General features: G+C 39.0%; 1 protein-coding gene across 2 annotated transcripts in view; it reads right to left on the reverse strand.

The window, feature by feature from the left end:
- Positions 1–3,822: 3,822 nt before the first annotated feature.
- The window catches only part of LOC103178684 (dynein axonemal assembly factor 5), a 54,966-nt gene continuing 45,188 nt past the window's right edge, over positions 3,823–13,600 (reverse strand). Inside the window, exons 11-14 of one of the 2 annotated variants that reach the window (XM_042341244.1) lie at positions 12,415–12,571; positions 11,538–11,729; positions 10,770–10,781; positions 3,823–4,989 (exon numbers count right to left, since the gene is read on the reverse strand). In XM_042341244.1, the coding sequence (XP_042197178.1) occupies positions 4,856–4,989; positions 10,770–10,781; positions 11,538–11,729; positions 12,415–12,571 (495 nt within the window). In that variant the 3' untranslated portion in view covers positions 3,823–4,855. Of the gene's footprint in view, positions 5,001–10,769; positions 10,782–11,537; positions 11,730–12,414; positions 12,572–13,600 lie in introns of both variants that reach the window. The other variant, XM_007893553.2, reaches the window with a different exon arrangement.

Here is a 13,600-nt window from a genome sequence, read left to right on the forward strand (position 1 = left end):
CAATTTGTGAACAGAGATGTCCCACACGCAGCCCTGAAGTCAACGAAGATTCTTATCTGTAGATTGTTGGCCAGGGCACCGGGAGAAACTCAAATCGTTCCGTGAGATCTTTAACATCCATCTAAAAAGGCAGGCCCGACCTCAGTTTGATGTCTTATCTGCAGAACAGCAATTCCAACAATGCCACACACGCCCAGCACTGGAATGTCAGCCTCGCCTTGTCAATTTAAAGTCCGGATTCAGGCAAAGTACCACCCATTGAGCCCGGCTGACACCTAAAGCTGGTAATAAACAGAGAAAAAAACGTAATAATTAGTGCCTGGCTACTATCAATGTCTGCCGTGCTTGTGTGTGAAAAGAGCAAATGTGACTTAAAACTAAAAAAATTGGTACTTACGGTGAGTTTAATTCTCTGGGGACACCAATTGACAGAAAGCTGATACTGCAAGTTGTTCAGCTTTTCCTCCTCATGTGGTGACCCTTCACATCAGCCATAAAAATGCGCCATGCGATCATAGACTGGTTGTGAGACAGACTGAGGCTAATTAGCCCATCCTGACTTTGCTGCCGACTGCTCTTTCCACCAGATTTCTGCACTCTGAACCCATTTGATTGCTCTTTCCCTTTAATATTTTACCCTTTAATATTTTTCCTTAACCATTTGATCGCTTCCCGTTTAAAAGGCTACTTATTCAAGTTTGAGAACCGCTTGCAGCAAGGCATTTGATAATCTAACATCACTCCGGTCACAGTGCATTAAAGACTATACCAGACAGGAGGGAAGGGAGTGGGAAAAGTAGTAAAGATGGGGATAGAAGAGAAATTTAGGAATTCAATGTATAAATGTCAGTAAATAAAATTTTTAAAAATGGTTACAGTTTATATGGCCTTCATGTTGAGGGCATGTTTCAAAGTGCTTCACAGGATATACCTTAAAATGTTATCACTGTATTTTGTGGCAAATGAAAATTTTAAATAGAATTTATAAAGCTAAGGTACCGTATATTAACGGATTCAGGTTCTCATCCCCTAAATCAACGTGTTTCACAACAATTTTAAAGGTCTGTTGAATGGCTCATTTCTTTTTTTCATTTTAGCTTCTCAGGGAAATACAATTGCTGAAACATTCTTGAGAGAGGGTAAAAAGCAGCTGCACAGTTTGTGTTGTGCACATTCGCTGCCTTGCATTGGGCCAAGAAAGACGCAAAGCCAGGTAGGAAAGATTCTGCTGCTCTGATAGAACGGCATCCAGTGGCCACTGTTAACGCTGTCAGTCAAGAGCATTTGCGGCTCCATTGCAGGCACAGCAAAAATAACTGCTCTGTGCACTTCACACTTGTCGTGTTGTACACGTTTGCATGTCGACACGTAATCGTTCAAACTGCACTGCAGCTGAAATGCAGAATTTGCCACCAGAATCTCAAATAATAATAATAATCCTTGCATTCTCAACGTCTCAAAACGCTTCACAGAATAGACTGTAGAGTGAATTGACCGTATATTTGTGGGCGAAACGCGGCAGCCAATTGCGCACAGCGGCGTCCCACAAACAGTCGTGGATTGAAAATGACCAATTTATTATATATTATCAAATACAATTTATTATATATTACAATTTATTATATACTATCAAAATTTACTATCAAATACAGAACCCTGCTGGTAACTAGATGTGGAGAGCATTTGGTGTGAGATACATCCTCTTCCTGGCAGGATTCACAAATCCTGTTGAGAATGACCCTTGTTACTCCTGCACCTGTTGGCTGCATCGCTTATAGAATGGCAGTACAAAAAAAATCAAGGATTTATTTTGCCCAACACGTAACAGTAATGCCCGATAACCTGTATATTAAAATATTGATTTTATTTACAGTTTGCAATAAAAAATGAACTGTTTCAGAAATACTCCACAGGGCACCAGTAATTCAAAGCAACGTTGGAGAAGATCTTGTCGCGTTCTGTAGTAAATTTAGATTTGTAACAAATGGGAGTTTCTCCTAATGTTCTGACCATATCCCCCAGATGAAATTGGTCATTCACTTCATGGCAGTTTGTGGGACGTTGTTGAGTGCAAGCTGGCTGCCATGTTTGCCTACAAAACACCCTATAAGCGTTTTGAGATGTCTCGGCAATTGTGATAAGATGCTACATCACATTGCGTGGACTATTATCTCACTTTTTCCATTACATAGATTTTTTTTCTCTTTTTTACATGTTCTCCATGTGCTTGAAGAATGAATCCCCCACTTTTACAGGATTAGATATTGAAGAACTACTGCAAAGGAACGCCAATAAAATCCGCCGGGTGAACCCGGTTCACTCCAGCACTGACGTCACCAGCAGCAAAACTCAACACTCTAAAACTGAACTGTGACGACTAACAAGTCCTTTGATGGTTTGCTATTAAAATTTATCTTTTGGGAAAAATAAAAGGAAATATTATCTTTACTTTGACAGCCTAATTTTTTTTACCTTTGTAGTTTGTAATTTGCAGCAGAGGCCAGATTAAGAAGCGACGCATCACCAGAGGGTGAGTTGTTAAATCGAGGAGACCAGGAGTTCAAAAAGGGAAGGGAGTTTCTCCAAGTCCTGATAGTCAATCCCCCAGATACAATTCGCTCCTCGGCCGTTTGTGGGATAATGCTGTGTGCAAATTAGTTGCTGGGTTCTCCTACAAACAGACAGTGGACTTTATAGTAAAATCGTGAAGTTTTTTGAGACTGATGATATAAGAAGCTATATCAAACGCAAGGACTGTTATAAAAGCATTGTGTAATATAATCTTTGCATTTGATTTAGCACTCAAAGCGCTTCACTGAATATACTTTAAAGTGAATTGACTGTATATTTTGTGGCGAAATGCAGCAGAGAATTGCGCTCAGCAGTGTCCCTCCCACAAACAGCCATGGATTGAGTGACCAAATTATTCTTTTTTTAAGGGATTATTAATAACCCCTTGATCGTAAAGCGATCCGCCAATTGACTAACAACTGGGTTCCTACTTACTGCAAGGTAAACAGAAGCACGTGTGTGGAGTAAGGTAACTTGCCTAAGGTTTTGCCCCACCCGGGAATCAAACCCGGGTACTGTTATTAGCATTTTTCTTTCGGTTTATGGTCAAGCGTGATCAGTGAGTAGATCTGGGTTTGAGATTCACCACGGTGCTGAACATTTTCCCTCTATTGGGGAAAGTATGTGTTGAAATTGAAGTTATAAAATGGAAAATGATCCTTAATGAAGATGAATATATTAATCACAAGAAAAACAAGTGGATAAGTTGCTTTGTTTATACAGGGCAATGTAAAAAATGGGCATTCGGTACTGAGGCGTACTTTGGAGTGGTAACCCTGGATAATTGTTCTCTCTATCTCGAGAAAGCTTTTGATAACAAAACTGCTACCTTGTTGAGATGAACTAACACAGAACACAGTGGGAATTTAAATTTAGACGGCAACTCTCGGGGTGGGGGTGGGGGGGTGGAGGGAGAGAAATTCCACCTGGATCCAAAAATAAAAATAACCTTTTTTNGACAAAGTTGCAGGGTTTGACTTATTCTTAACATCCGTCTTAATTTTAAAATCAGGGCAGAAAACTACTTTCAGAATTGAGATGAAATTTTTAATTCTGTATGCACCTGCTAACCAAGTAACACAAGGCTACATCCAGTGGAATTTCTCTCCAGCTGGTCTATGTATATGGCTTTGTGCCTTTTCCCTACCGATCAGGCAAAGCGATACATTTTACATTTAATACAAATTTGTGTCCAAAGAAAAGATTTACCCTAAGTTAAAATCTTGTATGAGTATTATGATTTCAAGAATGAATGTTACAGCAAATAATTTATTAAATTTCGTACACACAAAATGAACAATACTGTATCAGCAAAAACATAACAAATAAAAAAATGTTCAAGATAGTGACTTGAACCATGGAATTATCAGGAAAGTTAACATGAAAATAGTTATGAAAATTTAAAATGGTTGTTAAAACAGGGGAGGTGAGAATTTTTTTAACAAAGTGAGTTGTTCGGATCTGGAATGCATTGCCTGAAATGGTGATGGAAGCTGATTCGATAACAGCTTTTAAGAGAGGTAGATAACTATTTGGGGAGGACAAGTTTGCAGGGCTATGGGGAGTGGGATTGAATTGGTAGCTCTTTCAAAGGGCCGGCACAGACACGATGGACTGTATAATTCTATGTACAGAACGGTGATTGTTGCCTGTGTAAAATATTTTTAAAAAATTTGTTGTAAAAATGCAAGACATTGAGAGCAAGTAAAAATGTAGTCAAAGAGTATTTTAAGTTATCTTACGCACGGTTGCAGAAGTACCTTTCGAAAAACTGGGAGACACAGCAGTTAAATAAACTTTGGATTTTTTTGTCTCATCAAAAAGTTATCTCATCAAACCTAATCCCACAACTCTCAGGCCTAATGTCAATCATAAGAGCTGTAATTAAGAAGCAAAGCTACATTTTAAAACTGATTCAACCTGCTGAGACAAAGATGATCTGGACAGAATTACCAAAAGCATTTAACAAATGAAAACAAACATGCCACACAAAGACATCTTAATGTCTGCTCTTAACAGCTCAGAGAACTTCAGTAACGTCCGGTTGATCAACAATGGATTTTCAACATGAATGACCGTCCAACTCCAAACAATTATACTATCCCTATATTTCATTTAGCATTTAAGGCATTTATTGGGGGAAAAGTACTGGGTGTGCTGCCTAGTCAATGGATATTTTGGTGTTTGTAGATTAAAATATATTCTGTTGTTACATTCAAGTGTGAGTTATCCATCATTAGAACACTACACAGTCTCAATGGGGTTTGTTGAATCTTCAGCTGTTTCAGGCTTTGCTCGTGTTGTTGTTCAGTGACCAAATGTGCTGGAGGAGCTGCTCGCAATAATGAGGAGTGCGGTGCTTGTGTTTCACAGCCTCAATTTCTTGGATGAGCACCTGTGGGAAAATAAAGCTTCCTGCTTTGAGACATCTGTTGTAAAAAAGGACAAAAAAAATAATTCAACATCAGACATTTCTCAATATATTTTCAAAAGTAACATATTTATGTTTATATATACACTAGCTGTGCCCATTGCAGCTTCACTTGCAACTAACGGATCCAATATGGAATGTAGATATTTCATCTTTATCTATGCTCAGCTGGGAGGACTCCTGGGGGAGGACTCTTTTTGGGAGGATTCCTTTAATATATTTTCTCTCTCAGTCTCTCTGTCTCAAGTCTTTCATTGTTTCTCACACAAAACACAGTCACTACACTTTATAATACGTTCTTCCTCAGTCTCTCTCTCTGTCCCACATGGGAGGACTCTAGCTCCCATGACAATCAAAAAAAAGTACCGAACATTTGTTGTAGAATATAGATGCATTTCTCTGAACGGTGTGTGCTGTCGCCTGTTGCCATATAGTTGCAGATTACGATGCATACTTCATATTTGAAGGCTTAATTAAAGCAATTTAAATACAGCTCATCAACGATAGGAGATTCCCCCAAATAAATATGGCCATGACACTGCCAGATGCAAGACCTTTTTGATGAGGTATAAATCATGACTCTACATCGATCGGTTATTGCGTGAGTGTCACTGACACACAGACAGACACTTTGTTTTAATTAAAAAAAGCAGAAGTTGCTGGGAACACCCAGCGGGTCAGGCAACATCTATGGAGTATGGAAAGTGAGTCAACATTTCAGATCCACAACCCTTCATCAGAACTGGGGCATGTTGGGAGGGAGAGGCTTTTAAGGGCTAACAGAGAGGGAGGTGGCAGGGCAAGGAAGACAGCAGGGCAAGGAAGACAAAGGAGAAAAAGGGGTAGAGGACAGGGGATGATAATAATAATAACCCTTGCATTTGATATAGTGCTTTTCACGTCTTCTAGATGTCTCAAAGCGCTTCACAGAATAGACTGTGATGGGTTAAAGAGGTGTCAATGATGCAGAACAAAGGAGCGGATTGCAACACAGCAGGAGAACAGAGGTGCAGAACAAAAGGGGGGAAAGAACTTGCAACAAAACAGGCAGATCTGGGACCAAGATGTTGTGATATGTCTTTATTAGTATATTAGATATATGTATCTTTTTCCATCACCTCCAAAGGTTTCTCCTTTGCTCCTAAAGGCGGTGATTCCTGCTCTCGTGCTGGTGTTCACCCAAGTGCCCGCACAGTGAGTGTTGACAAGTTAACTCAACCATAGAGGGGCATGGCCAAGCCCAATCCTGTTCTCAACAGTTGCCAAGAGACATGTGACCTTTCCAGCAGGGATCACTTGTTAACAGCGAGCAGTGGTTGTCATGGCTGAATTAGCCCTCCTGGGTAGAGCTATTAGCAAAAAGACTCTGAATCTGCCGGATCTGCAAGGCTCAGTTTCACACCGAGTAGGGAGCAAATGTTCCTTTTCCATTTATTGCACAACAGTGAGGAGTGTTTACCAGTCAATGTTCTCCTGGTGTAAACAGGCACATTTAGCAGGAAGATTACATTTTCAACCATCTCCAACCATACCTGACATACAAAATGTGGTTACTAGCTCAAAAAACAGGCCATTTCCCAGCACTACTTCAATTACAAGCATGTGCTGGAAAATGGACTGTTTCCTGATATGTACATACAAAGTTATTTATGTGCCATTACTATGACATTGAAATCAGCCAACTAATTTGCACTTACAATATTGTGAACATCTGGATTAAAATGAGCCTTAATAAAAGTGTTATGCTGCAGTAATGTCATCACACTGACATCAGTTGACAAATGTTTTCGGGTTACAAAGATACTCACGGAAGTCAATTTTTTCCATTTAAAACTACATACTAGCCAGGCCCAATTTTGTTCATAACCGTCTTAGTTTAAAAATGCAAGCATATTTTTTGGAGTTAAACTTAACGTGAAAGCAATAATTCAGCTGCTTTTGAGTATCTTAATATTGAAAGTATCGAAGAAATGTTGAAAGAGATGACCGTGGAAGCGGAAAGGTAACATTTATTCTATGTACAAATTATTCAGTGGTTCTCTTTGTTAAGATGAAACACCAGTAAACAGTCCACCTTATGAAAAGTCCAAAAAGGCTAAAAATAAACACTATTATACATTTTTCCACTAGATGGCATCTGCATCCACACTAAAATACAGCATGCCGACTCCTTGAACAGCAAAATAATAGTCCTTTCCTGATCGTTTCAAATTAATTTTGTCCATAAATAAAAATAAGACTGTAGCAATTACAAATATAATAACAAATTGAAATAAATACAATCTCAAAACATATTTTTTCCTATGGCCACAACATCTAAATAGAGGTTAATAATGTCTCAAATTTCTGTGAACATGCAGTACAAATGCTTGCAAGCAAGAGTTTACACATCTCATTCAATTGTAAGGGCTCGTTCTGTATGTGACTAAGCTTCCCATTGGCAGACAATTGTTGGAACGAGGGAAGATAGCTTAAAAAAGTAATGTGAATAGGCGCTGGGATGCATTGCATTACCTTTTCAGTCAAAAAAGTGCCAGTTCAGAAATACGTAACAGTAACTAAACTCAGAACTCAATCCAAACCCGTGGCTTGGAAACTAATTTATTGCTTTGACAACTAATTCAAAGATTAATGCAATGACAACAGATTCTCTCTCGATGTAATTCATCAAAATTTGGGAAATGACAGCTTTTGCAAACCAGATGCTGAGATTTATCAAAGGAAACGGTTTACTTGTGTTTTGCAGTGTCAAATTAGAGACAAATTGTTCAACTAACCGTTGGCTGGTATCAGTGGTGGATGTTTACCTTCACCACAGAACTAGCCATCAGCAAACTGCACTATATAGTGCCCCCATGTGGATGATCAAAGTATTTCTCATCAAGGAAGCACAGTTTATTGTCCTCGGAATGAACAACGTTTTAAAATAAAGTTCAACAGTGAGAACATTTTGATACCTTATTCTTTTATCGATGTCAATAAACTGCACAAATTTGTCAATAAAATCCCCCGAATAAAAGTGATATTTTATATCACTCGTGTACATTTAATGCTGCAGTAATCAAAACTAAAAGAAACAGAACTTTCAGGTTGCCAACTTGCTGGTGTGTGGAGAGGATAAATAATACTAACAATAATAAGATGTCTCAAAGCACTTCACAGAATATACTGTAAAGTGAATTGACTGTACATTTTGTAGGAATACAGCAGCCCATCTAACCAGTACCAAAGTAAAAAAAAGACTTTCTTTTTCGCTCTCTTACACATTCGATTGATTTCTTCCCAAATAGCTATCTAATTTCCTCCTGAATTTACTGACAAAATCTACCTCGACAGCCATACTGGTAATTCAGACAGAGAATGAGCGATGTCAAGGAAATGGGTGGATTAACAAACCACTGTTAAAAAAATGAAGTTATGAAGGTGGTGCATATATTTTGTTAGAAGGTTCTGCCCTAAATGGGAGTTTCTTTTTCCAAAAGCACTGGGTACCTTAAAATACATCCAAATATCCATAAATCTTTCAATGTGGTTAATTTCCTTTCATGTTGGGTCACTTGGCAGCACTATAAAAGTTTTGACTGGCTCCTTGTCGCTAACCATAATAAAGACTGGTGTTAACCTGCATCTGCTTCCACAAGCATAATGTAGGATAATGCTTTGACTACAGATCTCATGAAACACTGATCCAGTGGTACTCAAATTCAATGGAAACCTTGCTCGAGCATGCCCATGGCTATCAGCCACAAACAGGAGAGAAGAAAGAAACTATCCATTTCCTTGACATCGCCAATGCTCACTGCTGGCAACAAGTCAAACACTGCAACTCTGGGGCTGGCTAACATTCAGGGAATGGAAGGAAAAATAAATCAATGGCTTCTGTCGTTGCAAATGGAATTAGAACTAAGCTGGTTGATTGAAACCTTTTTAAATGTTACCTGGCAATGTCAGAAAGGTAAAACAAAACAGCTATGTTAAACAAAACATTAGGTAAAACTTCAAGGTTTAAATGACGTGTTTACAAACGAATGGAGTGCAACAATTCAGAGGAAGTGATAATGATAGATTTGTGTGTCAGATCTCTGCAGCTTACTTGTTGAGCTGCTTGTGAGGATACGATGCAATGTGTGTGAGAAACGACACGAAGCACATCAGAGAGAGAGAGAGAGAGGATGATTTGGTAAAGCATGCAGTAATGTCAAAGTTTAAGCACTTGACATATTTACTTTATGAAAGCTGTGAAAAACTCAAAATAATTTATTTTTAAAAAAATAAGTGGAACAACCAGTTACTAGCAGAGGTTACAGTCAATGCCACTGTTGTTCACTTACTGGCATTTTGGCTTAGACACTGTGGTACAGTTTGCTTAAGTGAGACTTGGCAAAGTCAAGCAACAACGTTAAAAAAATTAAAAAGTTCACACAAATCTTTCATATTTTTATTGGAGTCACTGCTGTATTCACCTGGAGTTTTAGTTGAATGAGCTGCAACTATTAACTGCGAAAGCAAGGACTTTATGCTGGAAAAGTTTCTTGAAAGTAGCAGTGTTCATTATTATTAATGATAAAAATAATAATCCTTGCATTTCATATAGCACTTTACCACATCATCAAAACATCTCAAAGTACTTCAAAGCATTTTACTGTAAAGTGTATTTGTAGGCGGACAGAAGTGGAAGACTTTGGATAAAGACTGTGAAATTTCATGAAATATAAACCACTGAACAATTATGAGTTTAAAGCAACCAAGTTAGGCATTATATTTATAAACACCCACTTAATTACATTTAAAAAGGAATACGCTTTGCATGGATATTTCAACCAGAGGTGAGTCGAGGTGCACATGCATAAAACTGATACAAGACACTGCAGGTGGTGAGAGCATTTGGGCCATAGTAATAATAGCACTAATAGCCGTGAATATTCAATACCAAGCACCAGAGGAGAGTAAGCATTTTGTATAAAACAGACACATGCAAGTGCTGCCTCAGCCTGAATTGCTGGAGGTTCATGGAGTGAACTTGCTGGAGTGCTTTAAAGAGATGAAAAGTCCAATTTATACACTGCATACACCCTTATAATAAAAAGCACTGCCCGTTATCAATGGTAGGAGTATAGAAATAGGATATACAGCTGACTGGGACTCAGAGGGCACAACTGAATGCCACAAACGAGTGAGTCACAAATTCTACTCTGAACACACACAATAATTCCACTGTAAAAGTTGGTTGGGACCAACTGAAAAAGTCCAAATGCAAGAATAAATATAAAAGGAGGCCAGGAAAAAAGCAACCAGACACTGAACAGAGTGGATGCGTAGAACAGGACAGCTAAACAATGTGTCATCTGACCCAAATGTGCTTAGCGAGTAGTACGTTCAAGAGGGAGACTCAATGGATCTGTGTAAATGTATCTGCTAAACATGGCACTGAGGCACAGACTCAGGAGGTCCCAGCATCACCCTATGCAGTCTGTGCTGTTTGCAGATCTGTCAAGCTGGAGGCAACGGCACTACAATTGACTAGGTCTCTCCTGAGCCACGAAGGAAAAATAGTTAGCCAGCATTCCCACTTTGGACTGATATGTATTCACCACTGATTGAAAGGGATTGTGTTGACATCTTGCAAGCCTGATCAAGCTTCCAATATTCACAAACCAGCAATGATCATGGGTTAGGTGCTTAGAAGGCTGCCAGGACTGTACACCAGCATGAGACAGTACCAAGGGGTGAGAGCGCGAGCAGAAGATAGAAAGAATCTATCACCAGCTTTTTAAAACATCTAATTGTTTCAAAGAATGATGCCTTTGGTCAAAATGACCTCAGGGAGTTGAACTTTTAAATCTTCATTTGCTTGAATAAGGGTTTTCAATGCCTGAAGTTTTGGATTCCAGCTACGCTTCAGTCGATAAGACCCAGTCTTACTCATGCACACTCAACCTCTGATGCTCCAGTGGCAGCTCCTTGGTGGTCTCAGGGGTATTTATCTACTTCCCCCACAACGACATTCACAAGCAACTCAGGCGTAATGAGATGGATAAAGACAACTGGTGTCAGAGTGAAGGAAACACACAGGTTGTGAGAAAGTGCTCCAATGTACAGTGCCAAAGGCTTATTGCTGCCTCACCAACCCTTTACATTGGAGCTGAAAAAAATCACTCGGCTTCAACAGCTGGTCACCTCTCCTATTTGCTTACAATTTAGATACAAGTACTTAATGATGGAGAGATCAAAAAGGAGGTGTTTCATATACAAAGGAAGAGATAAACTAATAGGTTAGCCTGAGCTGATGCTTCGATTGCACTTTAACTCCTTCCATAAAGGAATCACTAGAAAGAAGACAGAAACTTGTGGCATTCTTTCTCCTCTCAGATTTGGAGTCCTCTGTGTGGTAGTTAATAATAATAGGGTGATCTGTAATACATGTTTTGCTAGTGGTAAAATCTGCTACACTTTTATAATACTGTGGTTTAAATGCATTATGCACAGCACACTTAATAATTATTTGGTTAGAATGAGAAGGAAAAACATCAGTTACCTAAGACAGTTGTTTGAATGTCCCTCTCTGGATCATCCATATGAACCAAAAGCCCACGATACAGGAATTCAATGTGGCTCCTGAACAATATCCTGTCATAATCATTTCCAGTGCAGTGAAACCAAATGGCAAGAGCTTTGGCAGCTTCCACCCGCACTTCATCCAAACCATCGTCCATACGCTTCAGAAGTTCTAATTTGAAACAAAGAGACACAAATCTCATCAGTGATGGTTACAACCTGCATTAGTGAGAAAATGTTCTTTCAACAGAACAAGAAATTCAACATTGATCCATTTAAACTAGAAGGAATAAACAACGTAGCCAAAGAGACAGATATAAAATCGAAATAGAACAAAAGTGAAGACTCTTTGTAACCTGCATGTACTAGCCAGGACTGTACACCAGCATGAGGTAGTACCAACGGGTGAAGGAGGGAACAGAAAATAGAGAGAATCTATCACCAGTTTTTTTAAAACATCTGATTGTTTCAAAGAATGGCACCTTTGGTCAAAATGACCTCAGGGAGTTGAACTTTTAAATCTTCATTTGCTTGAATAAGGGTTTTCAATCCCTGAAGTTTTGAGATTCCAGCTACGCTTCAATCGACACGATCCAGTCTTACTCACGCACACTCAACCTCTGATGCTCCAGTGGCAGCTCTCAGGGGTATTTATCTACTTTCCTGCCCAACGACTTTCACAAGTAACTCAGGCGTAATGAGATGGATAAAGTATTACATTTATTTGCTTACATTTCAGTAAAAATCTATGGAAAAATCAATCTTGATAAAATCCCAATTGAGGAAAAAAGCCAGATATAGAAAATCTTATGTGGATGACAAGCTGTTTCTCACTCAGCATCTTAATTTGTAGTTACCTGGGTAAATTTTATTGAGCTGGTCAGGGTTCAGCTGATTCCCACAAAGTTTCATAACGGTACTGAGAATACGACAAGCCAATGTTCGAGCAATTTTAGAGTCTTCATCCAAAGCTGAAATCACTTTTGGCACCAGATCCTCATATACTGTAAAAGTCTGAAGTAAAAGTTCAAGCATTAGAAACCATCATTACCATTATCACTGTGCCTGTTCCCTATCCGTACATAAAATAGTTATTTATACAGTTAATGGAATTAGATGGATTTTGTTACATTAAGAGTGAGCCCACAATGTCTGCTAGGAATTGAACCAAATTTTGCTAATGTGAGTTGGGAATATGAACCAGACTGTTCATTATACAGTGCCAAGTGTTTGGTCAGGAACATCACAAATCATTTAATATCAAGTTGGCTCAGTTAGCAGCTCGTATGCCTCTGGGTTAGAATGTTACAAGTTCACATCCCACACCAGGACATTAACTAATCATGTCAGTAGGCGTTCTCGTGCAATACTGATTGAGCGTCACAATAGGGGAGGTGGTATTCTTTAGATGCATCTGGTGATTCAAATGATGTTCACAGAGAATGATTTCAAATACAAACAGGGAAGTATCCAGTCTTTTGGCCAATATACCTTCCTGGCAATTCTATACCTATCATGCTGCAAAAATGTGGAGAGCAGCCAATTCATTTAAATCAGGATGGAAGGGGGGTGGGGGGTAAAATTTGAATCAAGAGGTAATATAAATAAGGAAAAAAGACTCTTGAAATAGCAACAACAAGGCATTACGTCCACTTGAATCAAAATTATATCTGCGTTGCTCATTTTTATTAGGTACTTGAATGGATACTCCAATGATTCCCTGGCAAATACAGAGGCTGTAGTTAATATTTGGGTCCGGAAACTTCCAGTTCAATGGCTGGTCTGCACTGAGTTATCAGATCTCAGCTGGGGTGTGTGTATGTGTGCTGGAATAGAACAGGATCAGGCTTTGCTGTGTTAAATACCATGTTGGCATTCCCTAACTAGACTATGCTCACGAAAACCAAATGGTTCCGAGTAAGGTACTGATGCATCTGGTTTCATAGCCCAACACGAGTCAGCGCTTTCAATAGAGGAAGAAAAAGTAAAACTATCGGAATGATTGAAGGAATGAGAGGGGTCATGTCATATGAAAACCATCCA

The sequence above is a fragment of the Callorhinchus milii genome, unplaced genomic scaffold (genome assembly GCF_018977255.1).
Source record: "Callorhinchus milii isolate IMCB2004 unplaced genomic scaffold, IMCB_Cmil_1.0 Scaffold16, whole genome shotgun sequence".
NCBI lineage: Eukaryota > Metazoa > Chordata > Chondrichthyes > Chimaeriformes > Callorhinchidae > Callorhinchus > Callorhinchus milii.